Source organism: Lacerta agilis, chromosome 9, assembly GCF_009819535.1.
Source record: "Lacerta agilis isolate rLacAgi1 chromosome 9, rLacAgi1.pri, whole genome shotgun sequence".
Taxonomy (NCBI): Eukaryota; Metazoa; Chordata; class Lepidosauria; order Squamata; family Lacertidae; genus Lacerta; species Lacerta agilis.
The window spans coordinates 1,476,347-1,494,802 of record NC_046320.1 but is presented as its reverse complement, the minus strand read 5'-3'; the positions used below and the strand labels follow the sequence as shown (position 1 = coordinate 1,494,802).

At 42.5% G+C, this 18,456-nt stretch overlaps 1 protein-coding gene across 3 annotated transcripts in view; it reads right to left on the bottom strand.

Moving 5' to 3' along the window:
* SCAPER (S-phase cyclin A associated protein in the ER) overlaps positions 1–18,456 on the bottom strand; it is a 199,250-nt gene that overhangs the window by 91,279 nt on the left and 89,515 nt on the right. For all 3 annotated transcript variants that reach the window (XM_033160917.1, XM_033160918.1, XM_033160916.1), the window contains one exon: positions 7,742–7,853. In XM_033160917.1, coding sequence (XP_033016808.1) covers positions 7,742–7,853 — 112 coding nt within the window. The remainder of the gene's footprint in view (positions 1–7,741; positions 7,854–18,456) is intronic.

Here is an 18,456-nt window from a genome sequence, read left to right as displayed (position 1 = left end):
TGATAAAGGTAAAGGTAAAGGACCCCTGGACGGTTAAGTCCAGTCAAAGGCGACTATGGGGCTGTGCCGCTCATCTCGCTTTCAGGCCAAGGGAGCTGGCATTTGTCTGCAGACAGCTTTTCTGGGTCATGTGGCCAGCATGAGTAAATCGCTTCTGGCACAACAGAACACCATGATGGAAGCCAGAGCGCATGGAAATGGCGTTTACCTTCCCACTGCAGCAGTACCTATATATCTACTTGCACTGGTGTGCTTTGGAACTGCTAGGTTGGCAGGAGCTGGGACAGAGCAATGGGAGCTCACCCCATCATGGGGATTCAAACCGCCAACCTTCTGACTGGCAAGCCCAAGAGGCTCAGTGGTTTAGACCACAGCACCACCCATGTCCCACCAATTGATAAGAGCTCTTTGACAGTGGAACAGCCTCCCTCGGGAGGTTGTGGACTCTCCTTCCTTGGAGGTTTTCCAGCAAAGGTTGGATGGTCACCTGTCATGGATGCTTTAGCTGAGACTCCTGCATTGCAGGGGGTTGGAATAGATTGCCCTTGGGATCCCTTCCAACTCTACATTTCTATCATTCTATGAATTTATAGGTATTAATTAATTGCCTAACGCAGGGCAGTCTCTAAGTGACTTACAATCAAATTAAAAGAATGAAAATTCCACCAAGCCCCCAGCTGAAGAGGAAAGGCTCAGCCTGATGCAGAGCATGCCACAACCAAAGAGGCCCATTCCCTTGTTGCCATTTCTTCTTTGCACAGCCCAAGCACACACCACGCTGCATCCAATGTGCGCCCTATTATGTGTACACTGAGCATGCCATGGCTTCAGGAACCAACAGCAGCCAGAAACATCTTGCCTCTCTGTTGTTTCTGCTCCTAGGAAGTAAAAGAAGCCCCCTCTGACACCAGGTCACCCACTTCCAGGCTATCAGTGGAGAGAGGCTTGTTCCTGGGGTGTAGAGGAAGATAGCAGATGATAGCAGATAGTGGGCATTGGAAGAGACTTTGGCGAGAGGAAGGGCTAATTCATGTTAACATTTAAATTACTTGTTCTGAGCCAACATGGAGACTGGAATGATAGAAAAGCAACTCAAATAGCTAACTCACACAACTTAAATAACTAACCACAAAGATGTCACCGGATTAAATCAGAATGTTCACTAGTAGCAGCTGGTGCCAAGAACACATGAAACAGCTTTGGAAACAAAAAGGGGTGCTTACCCTTATTCTGAACCACCCACGTCTAGCTATAAATGGAAATTAAATTATGGTGTAAGTAGATTGAATATTTGGATGCCATTCCTCATGTGTTCTCACTCTGTTCAACAACTGAGATCCTGTTCCAGGTGCCCCCACCAACCAAAGCCTAGCACAACTCTGCCAGGAGCAGGGCCTTCTCAATGCCCTCCCCAAGGGGCCAAGGGAGGCCAGGAGGCCTGCCCAACCTCATCACAAATGGGTGGGTGGGGCCCCCTAAGCTATGGCCCTCCAGTTGTTGTTGGATTCCCAACCAACACTGCCAACTGTCAGGAATGAGAGGGTGAAGTCTCACAACATCGGGAAGACAACAGCTTCCCTACACCTTCAGGTGCCAGGAGGGGGACTGGTGTTGTTTTGGGGGTGTTAGTTGTTTTGCACTGCAGAATCACTATTTTCTATGCTTATTTCTGCTGTCAAAGTGTGGGTTTCTGTTTCATTTTTCACTTATTCTGTTATTGTTAATTTGTTAAATTGGTTATAATCTATAAATGTTTTGAGTATATTTATAGAGAAATGTAGGGTCTAATTTTTCAAAATAAATAAGTAAAGACAAATAAAGTTTCACAGTGCTATCTTGTGTATACACACACCTATAAACAGAACCACTTCTGTGCCACTCTTTTAAAAAATAAATAAATAAAAATTACTGCCTGTACTACCTACAAAACAGTCTCTGTAGTAAAACGACTCGTGAAGAATTTGTGAGGAAAATTCAATAACGTTTGTTTAGGTTACTGCATTACGCTACAATTAGCAATGGTATGATTATAGACAGCATCAGAAATACAACCCGCACTGCTTACAAATCTGCCACCGAAGAGAGATACCTACTTGCGATAGGGGGGAAATACTTGTTTGATTAAACTGCAGGCTTGTTTTTAAAAACATTTTAAGTTCATGTGTACAATAGTTCCTGAGAAGAGTTAGACCTATTATGCTATTAGCTGATGGATATCAATGCTAGCAACAAGAATCAATGTTTTCCTGTTAAAATATATACACACCCTTGGCTCAAATGGATCAATTAAGAACAGATATTCATAATACTGTACATATGTTCATTTTTTCCTTATCCGCCCTGAGGTCTAAAGAACAGTTTGCCATCTGTGTAAGATTTAAATTACTTATAGTAAAATGGTGTCCCATTATAGGGGCAGATCTACTGCAATAAACCTTTGGAGTTAGGGAAGTGTTACAAACTATTCAACTTTTTTTTTCAAATATCCTCCCCAATTTATTTATTTATTGATGACATTTCTGTGCCACCTTCATAACATGATGTTTGTATGGCAGCTTTGAATAAATAAGTGAAAAAATTAATGAAATTCAAATAAAACTATTAAAAACAAGAATACAAAACCCCACACTTGCTGCATTCCTAGAATTAAAACAAATTATAAAACAGAGGCCCAACCTATTATTTAAAAGGCCTGGGTGACTAGAAACATCTTTACCAGGTGCTGAAATGACCAGAAACCCGGTGTCAGGTGTGCCTTTGGGGGGAGACTATTCCATAACTTGAAAAGGCCTGCCTCATTTCATTCAGCTGGGAATACAGAGCAGGACCTCCTAGGAGGACATCAATGTTTGAGGATGAGAGAAGGCAGTCTTTCAGGTAAGCTTGGTCTTATTCAAGGAAACTGTATCTTTTAACTGTTTATGTAATTAATGTATTTTAAATCCTTCTCTTTGAGGCCCCTTACAAATGCATATCCTTTCCCTCTCAATCCCTCTTTCCCTTTTAGGTCATGTCTTTTAGCCTGAGAGAAGGCTTGTCTGTCTGTCTGTCTGTCTGTCTGTCTGTCTGTCTGTCTGTCTGTCTCTCTCTCTCTCTCTCTCTCTCTCTGTGTGTGTGTGTTAGTGTTATTATCATCACCTATTTGGCAGCCTTCTGTAACCAGAAAGGACATGTCTAAGCTTGCTCCAAGCTCAGACTGCATGCTCAAAACTATATTTCTGTATTTTGTACCCAAGAGAAGTGGAACCTGTGTTCTCCTTGCTGCTGAAAGTAATAGTGCATAAATCAGACCTTTGGATTTTGTAAGCAAACCTTTTTTAAAAACCTACTTAAGAGTGGTCTGTTCATTGAGAGGGGGGAAGAAAAGGAGAAGCACTGCAAGCAAACTAATCAGGATACATACAAAGGTCTAACAGCCCATTACTCCCATGTTATATTGCTTCTTGACTCTGTGACCATTTTAAACTCTGCTGGGGGCTCACTCCCGCTGGAGAGTGTGTTAAGCACCATGCTTTGAATCTAGGCATCCAGCCAATTCTTTTAATTAAAAGTAAAGGACCCCTGGATGGTTAAGTCCAGTCAAAGGCGACTATGGGGTATGGGTAATTACCCACACGTGGGTCATGTATATGATTTCCCCCCATAAAAGCCCTCTCTCCTGTCACTACCCACCTAATCTCAGACTGAAAGGAGACTTTGGGCTCCAAAGATTATTGTAATGGTCGGGCAGGCTGATGGAAGAGGTAAGGTAAGAGGGAATTTGAAACTGGGTCCTCCCCAATTCAAGTCCAAACTCCAACCAGGGGTAGCCAAAGAGGAGCTCTCTATCCCTGACCATAGCTGTCAACTTTCCCCCCTTTTTAAGGGAAATTACCTTATTCCAAATAGGATTCCTCGCAAGAAAAGGGAAAAGTTGACAGCCAGGTCCCTGACCATTCACCCAAATGGTATTAATGGGTACAAATGGAACTTGTTAGCCTTTACTCCAGAACAAATTAATAACCCCTTTCAGATCAGCTTTTCACATGTTGAGAATTGGAACACACATCTTTAGTCAAGAGTCAATATGGTGTAATGCAGGGGTCAGCAAACTTTTTCAGCAGGGGGCCAGTCCACTGTCCCTCAGACCTTGGGGGGGGGGGCGACTATATTTTGAAAAAAAATATGAATGAATTCCTATGCCCCACAAATAACCCAGAGATGCATTTTAAATAAAAGGACACATTCTACTCATATAAAAACACGCTGATTCCCGGACCGTCCGCAGGCCGTATTTAGAAAGCGATTGGGCCATATCCAGCCACCGGGCCTTAGTTTGGGGACCCATGGTGTAATGGTTAGAGCAGGTGTAGCCAATGTAGTTCCATCCAGAGGTTGTTCTCAGACACAGTCAGCATGATCAATGGTCAGGGATGATGGGAGTTGGAGTACAAACAACTGGAGGGCTACATGCTAGTCACTCCCTGCTGTCATCTAACCTGGAAGTTACCAAGGCATGAATAACTGTGTAGTAGACCCCAGGGTACATTTTCTCACATGTACATCTCCTATGTTGAATGCACAAATTGCACTCTCCTAGGAGAATAGTTCAGTTGTGCTATGCTACGAGTGCTGACATGTAGAACAGGCATTGCACAGTACAGATCTCCCATTTTCAAGCAGATACTTCTACAGCCCATATTTATTTTTCTTCCATTGCTTGCGGTATTTGGATTTCAATGAACCCAAACCAAAGCAGAGTTTGCCAGAATCTGATATTGCACCGCATTACACTCGGCGACATGGGTCAGGGAATATTTTGCCTTCTAACTTCCACCAGCTTATAAACTTTGGCAGATATGAACTTACTTAGTAACGTCTGTGTGACATGCTGCCAGCTTTAAGCAGCAGTCTGGCTGTATTCTTAAAAACAAGATTGGTAATTTTTTGTGGGGGGATCCATGTCAATTCCATCCATTTAAATTCTGTTTACTTGTAGTAATGGCACACACATGTCTGAAAAGCTGCTGATAAGCCACACAAAGCTTATGTTACTCTGTCGCTATTCAAAGCCTGAAGTTAAATTCATCTTTAACCAATAACCAGAGAAATGGTTTTACATGAGACTGAATCGAGATGCAGTGATTTTCCATTTTGTTTAGTTAAAGCATTAAGGATTTTCACAACGTTAGATGAAATGGGAGAAACACACACTTTGGGAACAGTAAATTAGTTGTAGGAAAAACACTGTAGGAAATGCCTTCTCCCGTTTGGCTCCTTCTCTGTGCTCCAGAACTTAGATTCTGTAAGCAAGGCCTTGCTCTATATTCCATCATGCTGTATGGCAGCAAAAGGGAAGCTGTGGTCCTCCAGATGTTGCTGAACTCCAACTAGCATGGCCAATGGCCGGACATGATGGGAGTTTTAATCTGGAGTGCAACAGGTCCCCATTCTTGCTGTAAGGCATGAGGACAAGGAGAAGAGGGCCTGTTGAGCTGCGACATCACAACTGACATGGTGGCTGCAAAAAAGCTTACCTGCTCCCAGTTCTATTTTTCTAGAAGATGTGCTGGAACTCACCATGAACACCTCCCTTTTCTTATAATGGCAATGGCACCCACCTGAGAGGTGCTGGAACTGAGTTCCGGCTGAAAAAAAGCCCTGCCCATGTTGTTGTTGTTCAGTCGTGTCCGACTCTTCGTGACCCCATGGACCAGAGCACGCCAGGCACGCCTATCCTCCACTGCCTCCCGCAGTTTGGCCAAACTCATGCCAGTCGTTTCGAGAACACTGTCCAACCACCTCATCCTCTGTCGTCCCCTTCTCCTTGTGCCCTCCATCTTTCCCAACATCAGGGTCTTTTCCAGGGAGTCTTCTCTTCTCATGAGGTGGCCAAAGTACTGGAGCCTCAACTTCAGGATCTGTCCTTCCAGTGAGCACTCCAGGCTGATTTCTTTAAGGATGGATAAGTTTGATCTTTTTGCAGTCCATGGGACTCTCAAGAGTCTCCTCCAGCACCATAATTCAAAAGCATCAATTCTTCAGCGATCTGTCTTCTTTATGGTCCAGCTCTCACTTCCATACATCAATACTGGGAAAACCATAGCTTTAACTATACGGACCTTTGTCGGCAAGGTGATGTCTCTGCTTTTGAAGATGCTGTCTAGGTTTGTCATTGCTTTTCTCCCAAGAAGCAGGCGTCTTCTAATTTCGTGACTGCTGTCACCATCTGCAGTGATCATGGAGCCCAAGAAAGTAAAATCTCTCACTGCCTCCATTTCTTCCCCCTCTATTTGCCAGGAGGTGATGGGACCAGTGGCCATGATCTTTGTTTTTTTTGATGTTGAGCACTGCCTCCTTCATGGATCACTGCCTTGTCGTGGCGAAGGGGCTTGAATAACTCAGGGAAGCTATGAGCTATGCCATGCAGGGCCACCCAAGATGGACAGGTCATAGTGGAGAGTTTAGACTAAATGTGATCCACCTGGAGGAGGAAGTGGCAAGCCATTCCAGTATCCCTGCCAAGAAAACTCCATGGACAAAGACAACAGCCCTGCCCATAGGATGCCCAATTTGTTGTGAAATGTATTTTTCTTCTCTTGTTTCAGAACACTAAGTATATATGCATATGCACTGTTCTCTGATGGTGTAGTAGATTTCTGAGATTTAATGTTGGAGATTTAGTGATATTTAATAAATGATTGGTTTTTATTTTTTCTATATTTATGATAAAAATATTTGAAAAGAACATTTAAAAACAATTAAATCAACTCAAAAGGATGCAGCAGCTCAGGGTGGCATTTTCAACTAGTTTTTCTGTTTTCGATATATTGATAGTTCAACTTTCACCTACTAGCTGTAGAATATAACACATAATCATAAAATCTCTCATTTACACCTGTTGGGGTTGCAACCAACTACATTTTATTCAGAGCAGACCCATTGAAATTAATGGGAGTAAGTTAGTAATGCCCATCAATTTCAATGATTTTTGTCTAAGTAAAACTAGTTGGATGTAACCTTTGTTTATACAACACTTTCAAAAGTCACATGAACAAAACATACTGGGACTTGCTTGTGAATAAACATGCATGGAATTTCATGGTCAGTCAATATCACAAATGCCACCGATTGATTAATCCACATACACACATATCTATACAGTGGTACCTCGGGTTACATACGCTGCTAACCCAGAAATAACGCTTCAGGTTAAGAACTTTCCTTCAGGATAAGAATAGAAATCGTGCTCTGGCGACACAGTGGCAGCGGGAGGTCCCATTAGCTAAAGTGGTGCTTCAGGTTAAGAACAGTTTCAGGTTAAGAATGGACCTCCAGAACGAATTAAGTACGTAACCAGAGGTACCACTGTACTAACACAAACGTGTGCATGAGAGGGAGGGAGGGAGGGAGAGAGTGCCTGTGTATCTAAGTCAGGGGTCAGCAACCTTTTTCAGCTGTAGGCCGGTCCACTGTACCTCAGACCATGTGGTGGACCCGACTATTTTTTTGGGGGGGGGCATGAATGAATTCCTATGCCCCACAAATAACCCAGAGATGCCTTTTAAATAAAAGGACACATTCTACTCATGTAAAAACACGCTGATTCCCAGACCATCCGTGGGCCGGATTGAGAAGGCGACTGGGCCACATCTGGCCCATGGGCCTTAGGTTGCCTACCCCTGATCTCAGTAACCAAATAATGGCATCTGCAGTGAGTCCTGCAGGGGAATGGTGAGTTGAGCAACAAGAGTTATGATACCTCTTTTTCCAGGATACGTGAAATCTCTCCCAATATCCTATCCAGAGCTGAGACTTTGTTGCTGTCTTGAATTTGAAGTTGCTTTAGTAGGTCTTTTACTAATCGCTGCAGCCTTCCATGCAAATGGGGGGGGGGGGGAGAAAGATAAAAATAAGAATTGGGAAAATGTCATTCCTGCAATATATCACTGAGATTTGATTAATCATAGAATGCTAGAGAGAGAAACATTGTGAGCCTAGGCACTCCTTCTCACAAGTAAGCTCCACCAAGTTCAATGGACCCCCCCCCCGTAAGTGTGTAAGTAACTGCCATCCAAATGCATGCTTTTATTACAGTGGCATCCAATGTTGGAGACATGCTGTTAGCGGATTGCCTTCTGGAATTCGGAAGCCTCTCTCACTATCCACCTTCTCCTCTAGCACTTTGAATGCTGACATTAACAAATAGATAGGGTAGGAGGGTTGGGGGGGGGGAATATCACAACTGGAGAGAGACCTGTTGGAATGTAATGTAAAAGTGCTGTCTAAAATGTATAAAATATTACTGGAATAGGAGACAAAGGATGAGCAGGTAAAATCCTCAATGATACGTAGGGCAACAGATACTAAGAGAAAATTATATGAAAATGATATATCGATGGTATCTAACACTGAGTAAACCGGCAAAAATGTATAAATCTAAATCAATTAAGTGTTGGAAATGTAAAGAGAAAGAAGGTTCTTTTTATCATATGTGGTTAGTCTTGTAGTAAGGCTAAAGCTTACCGGGAAATGATGTATAGTGAATTGAAAAGGATGGTTAAAACCGCCCCCCCCCCCCAGCTTTCCTTTTGGGAATTATAGGGACAGAACTACCTAAACTGTATAGAAACTTATTCATGTATGCTATTACAGTGGCAAGAATGTTACTTGCCCCAAAATGGAAAGAAGCAGAAGTCCCAGCAAAATAAGAATGGTTACAAAAAAACTTATGGAATATGCAGAAATGGCAAAACTTACTAGAAGAATAAGAAATCAAGATAACAAACTTTTAATAAAAGAATGGAAATGGTTTATTGAATATTTACAGATAAATTATAAACAGATAAGAACATTGGCAGGATTACTGCAATAACCTGCAGTTTCTAAGAGTATATATTTTAAGTAGATGAATAAATGAGCAAACTAAGTTAATTTGGATATGCAGAAGATATTAAAAATAAATTTAAGGGACCGCAGAAAGAGGGGGAAGGAAGTCAAATGTTAAAATGGTTTAGGGAAGTTTTTAATGTGTGATATTTTATTCTGTTTTTAATCTGTGGGCAGCCGCCCAGAGTGGCTGGGGAAACCCAGCCGGATGGGCAGGGTATAAATAATAAATTATTCTTATTCTTATTATTAGAAAATGACTGTAAAACTAGTGAAATGTATAAATCTGAAAAGCATAATTTTTTTTAAAGATAAAAATTGGACACTAGTCAGTTATTAGATTGACCAGGACTAGATAAAGTCAAGAAGGGAGATGGCTCATTGGCGCAGTGCATGATGAGCATGCAAAAGGTTCCAGGTTTTTCCCAGTTGGGCAAAACTCGCCTGCGACCCTGGAGAACGGCGGACAGCCAGCGTTATGAGCAAGGACAGAGGATCTCAAACTGTGGTCGCCCCATGAGTCAGTGGTATCTATACTTGCACCACACAGCTGGTTTTTTTTCTGAGGCCATTTTGACAAGACCCTTCACTAAAAAATACTGGGTTGTATCCAGCTAAGCTGCATTCAGAGCAGACCCATTGAAATGAATGGACCTAAGCCACATCCATCTATTTCAATGGGACTACTCTTGAGTGCAGCTTAGTTGGCTACATTAAGTTTCCCGTTTTTCCTGTAGCTTAAATAGAAACACAGTCCCTTCTTCTCCTTGTGGGTGACCTATGTGCCTGCTCAGTCTGCTATCCAGGTGCTAAATGCTGACGGGTAACATCAAGGCTCATCTGCCCTTCCTTCCTTCCTTCCTTCCTTCCTTCCTTCTGATTCTTTATCTTTAAACAGGCCCTGGACTGGTCAGCCTGCAAATAGGAGGCTCCTTAATAAGAGGACTGTCATCTATAAAGTAGTACATGTGGCTAGGTTGTATCTCCCCCCCCCACATGCCACTCCCAGATGTTTGCCTGGCCCTGTCACTCCTATTTTCTGTTCTACTGTCAAACCTTTCTATTCTGGAGGGGCTTAGTTGTGTATTAAGTCCCAGCTAGCTGATTTGTGATGTCTCCTCACTACTGTGGATTCTGCTGTGATTATAATTTTGTTGACAGCAGCTGTTTATTTTGTATTTTTAACTCTTTCTTTTTCAGATGTTTAGTGAGCATAATAATTTGTAACATCTCCTTCTTAGCAATATTTTAACGTATTTTGAGGTTTTGATGGTAAAGCAGCATATAAACCCAATAAAAAAAATCAGAAGAAATCTCCATCTAAACTGATGTATTTAAAAGGTCTCTCAAAGTGGACATAGTAAAAATGGCCTCAATTCAGGAAACAGTTATGAGTGTGTTCTATTGACACCAAATTACTTGCTACTCATATGTTTACTTGGAATAAAATCAGTGTGTTTGTGATTATAGCCAGTGCTTTTTTTCTGGGGGGACGCATACCCCTAAACATTTTGTGAATCTTTGTACTTTTGTCCATTTACTATACAGTATTTATTTTTCCTGATTTGAATTATAAAATGGTGATTTTCTTGAGTCAAAATGAGAGTACCCCTAAACAATTTTTTTAAAGAAAAAAGCACTGATTACAGCCATTGTCATGATTACCTTAAACTGGCTTTTTAAAGCCGGAGCATTTTTTAAAAGACCGTAGATCCCTGCTATTAGTTTTCTTTTTATCAGCCGGGTATCGGATTGGGGGCTCTCACTCAACTACTGTGTGTTATGGCTTGACAGATACATTTGAAAATAGTCCTCCTCCTCCCGAAAACAAACCACAGATATAGTCCTAATTGTGCTGCATTCCTTCTGTTTTTCCAGTTATAGTTAAGTCAAAGGGGAGCCCTATGTTTGGCCTTACAATATTTCCATAATTCTTCAAGCCCTATCTACCGAGACTCGTGTTTCTGCATCCCTAAAGGATTTTTTTCTCTCATTTCCCCTCATATTGCAGAATATACAGTTACCTTCTCTTAAATAACTCTGATTGTTACAGATTTACTTAACTTCTAGAAGAACTATGGATTGAGCAGTCTGTTGACTCAAGGAAAGTAATCATATTCCTTTCTTTCTAAATGCTCATCTAGATCCCCCTATTGATATTGTAGGGTCTGAGGATCTGTCAAATTTAAGACTATGCTGGATTGTGTAGGAAGTTCATTCTTAAATCAGTCACTATCAAAAAACCTAGAGGAGGGGGATTTAATTGTGGTTTACTTTAGCTTTCCCCAACATCATACTCTCAACACTGCTGCATTTCAGCTCCTCTCATGCCCCATGACTGGCCATACTGGCTGGGGCTCAGGTTGCTCTGTCGTTCAACAGGTTTTGTACAAAAGACTGCTATCACCAGGCCTCTCACCCCTGGTAAGTGGAGAGCTCTCCTTCTTTTCTTTTCTTTTCTTTTTTAAATCTAGAGAAGCATCAAGAACTAGCTTTTGGTGATCTGTTTTGTGGGAAAGTCAGAGGAAGCAAGCCGAACTATTTTAAATTTATTTCACAAAATTTATACACCACTTGATTATAAAAGGTAAAAAAGGTAAAGGACCCCTGACAGGTAAGTCCAGTCGCGAACGACTCTGGGGTTGTGGTGCTCATCTCGCTTTACTGGCCGAGGGAGCTGGCGTACAGCTTCCGGGTCATGTGGCCAGCATCAATAAGCCACTTCTGGCGAAACCAGAGCAGTGCACAGAAACACTATTTACCTTCCTGCTGGAGTGGTACCTATTTATCTACTTACACTTTTTGGCTTGCTTTCGAACTGCTAGGTTGGCAGGAGCTGGGACTGAACAATGGGAGCTCACCCTGTCGTGGGGATTCGAACCGCCGACCTTCCAATCAGCAAGCCCTAGGCTCTGTGGTTTACACCACAGTGCCACCGGCGTCCCTGCTTGATTATAACAAAGCAGATTAACGGAGGATATGGGTGGGGATAAAACCTCCACCCACCTTGTAACAGTGGTTTGTGGTGCTTGTTTTGTCCCACAAATGCTTGGCAAAAGTTCCCATGGTGGCCTAATAGGCAGGGTCCCTAGAGGTTCTTGAGTTTCTGTTCATGCAAGAAACTGTACATGCTCTTCCACCCCAGCTTGAACAATGAGGGGACCATGTTAGATACAGGCTCACTTTTCTTAAGCTTTTCTTTAGCACAAGGTGCCTGAGTGGGAAATGCCTTATGCATGGGGAAAGGGATTCACCCAGGGATTCACAGCTGAACCTAAGGATTAGGGTGGGTCATAAAAAATAATAATTTGAAAATGTTTCCTCCCTTGATCTTATCTCAGGCGTATGGTATAAACATAGAGACCAACTGAACAAGAACAAACTCAGTTGGTCTCTAAGGTGCTACTGGAAAGAATTTTTTTTTTGTTTCGACTATGGCAGACCAACACGGCTACCCACCTGTAACTGGTATAAACATAGTTAAATTTCAAATTTGGGACAAATCGGTTAATATTTAGACCCTGCTCCTACAAAATGAAATTTTGCCTCACCACGAGTGATAAAAATATAGGAATTTGAATCATTTAATTCTCAGTATGTTAAATTGTGAACTAATAAGCATAAATTTTAGGTTTTATGTAGAGCAATAATAGTTGCATACTATTATTTTCTACAATATTTATTTATTTAAGATAAAACATGTTGATAATTTACATGAAAAACCAATGGTTTTGAAAAAATTATATGGAACAATTAAGCAAACGGCTTATGTTTATACCATATGCCTGAGATAAGATCAAGGGAGGAAACATTTTCAAAAAATTTTTTTTATGACCCACCCTACTAAGGATAGTCCTACTCAGAGCAGACCCATTAACTTAATGAACCTAAGACAGTCATGATCATTAACTTCCATGGCTCAACTCAGAGGAGGATTAGCACTGGATACAGCCCCTGCCTCATTGCCTCTGCATATTCTAGTTGCCCTTTCTGACTCCCTAAACCCCTCCCCCTCTACTTGTCCCAGTATTTGGATCGTAAGCCTTCAGGCAAAGCTAGCTTTTTAATAGCCCACCATCCCATGCAGTCCTTCATTTATTTTAAGCACTATAATAGCAGCAGCAACAATCCAGAAAAGAATATTTACATTTGGAATTGATTGAAACACTACCTTTATCAGCACCAAAATCATTTTGTGCATTCTATACTGTGATTATAGATTCAAACTTTTTTAACTTCTCCCACTATGGATTTTGGGGAAATTCCCCCTCCCCACTCCAAAGTAACTTTTTGCATGTCTTTTTTATTATTATTAAAGATTTTATTGGTTTACAGAAGTGTGTGTAATGTCTCTCGTATTTTTCCATATAACATTTTTACAGATCAATTTTGGTTGTTGAGACATTAGGGAGAGAAGGGGGAAGGAGGTGGTTGGGATGGGGGAGGGTGGGGTGGGGAGATGATGTTTCTATTTTCCTTAATATATGTAGGATTTGGTGTCAGCATCGTTTGTGTTGGTTCTCTGTTGCTTGCTTGTGTTTCTTTGGCGGTGAGAGGTCGGGATTGGCGTGGGGTGTGATTGTTCATTTGTGGTTGGCTGTGGTGATCTTTCGTTTCCTGTGTGAGTGGGGTGGGTGGGTGCTTTGGATCAGGTTAGCCATATTGATTTGTATGCTGTCGGTAGATTTTTGTCATTGTCTTGTTGGGCTGTGTGTGTGATGAAGGGGAACCATACCGGGGTGAAGGTGTCTTCTTCTGTTTGTCCCCGTGCTAGTTTTAGGTTGCTGGTTAATTTTTCTAGTAGGGCTGTTTCCCATACTACTTGGTACCATTGGTCCATGCATACTCCTGACAGGTCTCTCCAGTGTCTGGTTATGATGTTTCTGGCTGCTGAGAGTAGATAGATTATGAGTTCCTTGTGTTGTAAGTGGGGATTATTGTCTTGGAAGATGTTTAGTAAAGCCAGTTCTGGGGTGGTTTCTAGCACTTGTTTGGTTATTTTGCTCTCATTCACAAGATGTCGGAGAGTCTCTCAAAATAGAGAGTGGAACCCATCACTCCTTTTAACAGCCAATTAAGGTGGCCAGTGCCACCAAGACTTTAGGTAAAGTGGAACCCCTTAGAAGGAAGAGGTTTGCAGAAGGACTCTTGGACGATAAGAAGCCTAGAGCAGCGATGTGCAACACGATTGGGGAAGGGGGCGGCTGCCAGAGATGGAGGGAGGCGGAGCCTTGTGGGAAGGCTCCCTTTGACGGGGGGGGGGGAGAGAAAGGGCTGACTTGTGGGGGGGAGAGAAGTCCACTGTCTCCTCAGAGAGAGAACTTTCGCCTCCCTTTCCTCCCCCCCAACTCCAGTCAGCCACCTCCTTCCACGCATGCACCCGTGTGCACTCCTTGTCCCTCCAATGACAATGGGTGGATCACTGCCAATTTTTTTTATACTGGGTGGTAGATCACAGCCTATCTGAAGTTGGACATGCCTGGCCTAGAGCATCAACAAAACATGGGGCTGGGGAGCAGAATGCCCTGTGAAATGCATCTTTCTTCTTTTAAATAACTCCTCTAGGAAAAATAAGAGACAGTGATTTCAGTTTTTCTAATTGCATATATGCAATGTGAATCTTGGGTTCCATGATCACTGCAGATGGTGACAGCAGTCACGAAATTAGAAGACGCCTGCTTCTTGGGAGAAAAGCAATGACAAACCTAGACAGCATCTTAAAAAGCAAAGACATCACCTTGCCGACAAAGGTCCGTATAGTTAAAGCTATGGTTTTCCCAGTAGTAATGTACGGAAGTGAGAGCTGGACCATCAAGAAGGCTGATCGCCGAAGAATTGATGCTTTTGAATTATGGTGCTGGAGGAGACTCTTGAGAGTCCCATGGACTGCAAGAAGGTCAAACCTATCCATTCTCAAGGAAATCGGCCCTGAGTGCTCACTAGAAGGACAGATCCTGAAGTTGAGGCTCCAGTACTTTGGCCACCTCATGAGAAGAGAAGACTCCCTAGAAAAGACCCTGATGTTGGGAAAGATTGAGGGCACAAGGAGAAGGGGACGACAGAGGATGAGATGGTTGGACAGTATTCTCGAAGCTACTAACATGAGTTTGAAGAAGAAGAAGAAGAGTTTGGATTTGATATCCCGCTTTTCACTACCCGAAGGAGTCTCAAAGCGGCTAACATTCTCCTTTCCCTTCCTCCCCCACAACAAACACTCTGTGAGGTGAGTGGGGCTGAGAGACTTCAGAGAAGTGTGACTAGCCCAAGGTCACCCAGCAGCTGCATGTGGAGGAGTGGAGACACGAACCCGGTTCCCCAGATAACGAGTCTACCGCTCTTAACCACTACACCACACTGCACATTGGCCAAACTGCGGGAGGCAGTGAAGGATAGGCGTGCCTGGCGTGCTCTGGTCCATGGGGTCACGAAGAGTCGGACACGACTGAACGACTGAACAACAAAAATGTGAATCTCGGGGATTGTTATTGGGTAGGGGGATTCTTCTCCCCCCCCCCTTTGTCTTATTGGCTGTAATCTCCCTTTTTTCATTATAGATTTCAATAAACATATTTTTAAAAAGAAGAATAGAGAACACACCATGTTATGGTTTCCAGTTGTACCAAATCATTGACAAACCTTTCATGGGAAAGGAAGAAAAAAAAAAATCTGCTCACAATTTCTCTGATTCCCATTTGTTACAAACCAGCAACACAATAAAAAGCTTAGCTATCGAGAGTCATATTAGCAGCAAACAGCTACCCAAAATAGTGAAAACACCTGGCAGACCCACTATTTTTGTTAGATGAAATGGATTAAAAGAAAATACTCAATTTCCTGAAATGATCTTACTAGGAAACTCAGATGTCTCATGGCTGGAACTGAGAAGGAAGCTTCTAAACAATAAGGGGCAAGGGAACTGCAAGCTCAAGCTGTCTCACACAAGACCAATTAAATATTCCGATGGAACCAGTTTTATGAATCAAGAAGAGTTACCTTTTATCTTTTTCTGTTTGTTTTTTAAACAAATAATTGATTTTTTATTTACTGCTAGCTGCTAGGATGGTTATTTTAAGAAAACAGAAATATTTAGGGGTGGGTTAAATAAAGATTAGGAACACAGGTGGCGCTGTGGACTAAGCCACTGAGCCTAGGGCTTGCTGATCGGAAGGTCGGCGGTTTGAATCCCTGCGACAGGGTGAGCTCCTGCCAACCTAGCAATTTGAAAGCACATAAAGTGCAAGTAGATAAATAGGTACCACTCTGGCAGGAAGGTAAACAGCGTTTCCGTGCGCTGCTCTGGTTTCTCCAGAAGCGGCTTAGTCATGCTAGCCACATGACCCGGAAGCTGTCTGCGGACAAACGCCGTCTCCCTTGGCCAGTAAAGCGAGATGAGCTCCGCAACCCCAGAGTCATTCGTGACTGGACTTAACTGTCAGGGGTCCTTTAGATTACCTTTACCTTTTTAAATAAAGATTAAAGGTATAATCTGCATCCATTGCTATTGCTGAAAAATGAACTCAGAAATTAAGGTATAGTAGAGGGTAAAAAACCCCAACACAAACAATTATTTTATGTATTGACAACAACAACAACAACAACTTGTATACTGTCCTTCATCCGAAGATCCCATGGCGGTTCACAACAGAAAAATACAAATAAATAAATAAAACAAAAACAAACCAATAACCACTCTCCCACAAACCCATTAAAAAACCCACAAAATCAGCCAAATGCCTGGTTGAAGAGAAACATTTTTGCCTAGAGCCTAAACATATGTAATGAAGGTGCCAGGTGAGCCACCCTGGGGAGGGCATTCCACAAACAGGGAGCCACCACAGAAAAGTCCCGCTATTGTGTTGCTACTCTTTGGACCTCTCATAGAGGAGGCACATGAAGGAAGGCCTCAGAGGATGATTGCAGGAATGTTCAAACATCTCCAATGTAAGCCTTTAGCCTCAAGGGAAAATATCCTAAGACCTTGAGGACTACATCCTGATCCTGTCAAATAGATAGCTATGTTATTACCCTCCAATATCAATAATACATCCATTCAAAAGCAGACAGGATGCTGCAAGTATACTGTATACTTTTTGGAGGCTCTTGAAATATGGGTGGAAGACACAACACACTGGTGCAGAGGTGGTAGAAAACAGAACTCCACAGACACTGCAACAGCAGCACAGAATTCAGATTTTACTTCTTCCTCTTCCTCAACATTCTGCGCTTTCCCACTAATGTATTTAAAAAGACTGCATGGGAGAAAGGCTTGTTCTTCCATTTGTATATACTGGCAAAACTCCAGAGAACTTAAGTCAAGCTAGAGAGATTTATACTAGCTGAGGTTCTGAACTAGGGTAGATTTGCCAGTAGAAGGAAATTGTGAAATACTGTTAAAACTCTATTAAAAAGTTCTCTCTCTGCTTAGCTTTAAATTATAGTATAAACTACATTCAGCCCATTGATAAATAAAACCGTCCTATCCCCTCACTTCTTCCTTCAATACACCAAATGGGCTTCATGATAAAAAGTGGGTACTTTAAGCTCCACCTGGCCATAGGAAATAAGTAGCGGGGGGCTTGGAGGAGAAGGGCCAGGAGTAGGTTTTCATGCCCCTGCCTTGCAGGTCCTCAGGGTCCCTCTATGAGCCCCATATACCACCACGAGCAGCATATGCTCCAGATACAGGCAAAGTCCCCTCAAATTCTCATTTTTCAATCTCGGGAACCAGAGGATTTTCACACGTAAAACCACTAGTAGAACTGAAGTTTTGTTATGAAGACTCATCTGAAAAATAATACCACCACCCGTATTCATAGGATGGTCAATTGACACATTAGCTATGTATGTGTGTATGTGTACAAATATTCACCCACATCCACACTTCTCTGTGAAGCCTTTGGCACAACTTCCTAGTCTCCATTTCTTATTGCAGAGGCAGGGAACCTCAGACTTTGTGCCAAAGGAGGCATTCCAGGACTCTCTATGTGGCCCTTGGGACAATACCTAGGTGCCACCCAGAGAGGCCTTTCTTCAGTGCTGCTCGGAGTCCTTCATGACTGATCTCCCCTGGCTGCAATGTGTTCGTGGCTGCAATAATGCCTCTTGCTTGCCTGAATAGAGGGTAGAGGAGTGTGAGTGTGCAGGCATGTATACACCTCTGATTTTTGCATGCTAAATGTTGCCTACTGAACAAATGTAAGAGTCACATCCATTGTTCTGTTCCATTTTTTGCCTCTGGCTCCAGCCACTTGGAAGGTTGCCCAGGGGGGGAATGAAGCCCTCAGGCCGACAAAACAAGGCAAGGATGGGGGACATTTAAGTAAGGCCTAAGTACATGTAACTGAAATGACCAGAGATTTGTCCCTTGCCTCCTCTGCTCTATTTGTCTCCTCTTCTCACGTTACATCCACAGTATGTTTTCTGTCGCTCCTTCTTTGCAATGCACCACATCAGTATGGTATATTTAAGACTAACCACAAAATGGCTTTTTATCTGTGGGAAATAGCATTTCCCCCTTTTTAAACTTGCATTTATGCAGCTTAGCTTTCAAACTATGCCCACAGAATATCTGCCCAGTAATTGCTTTAA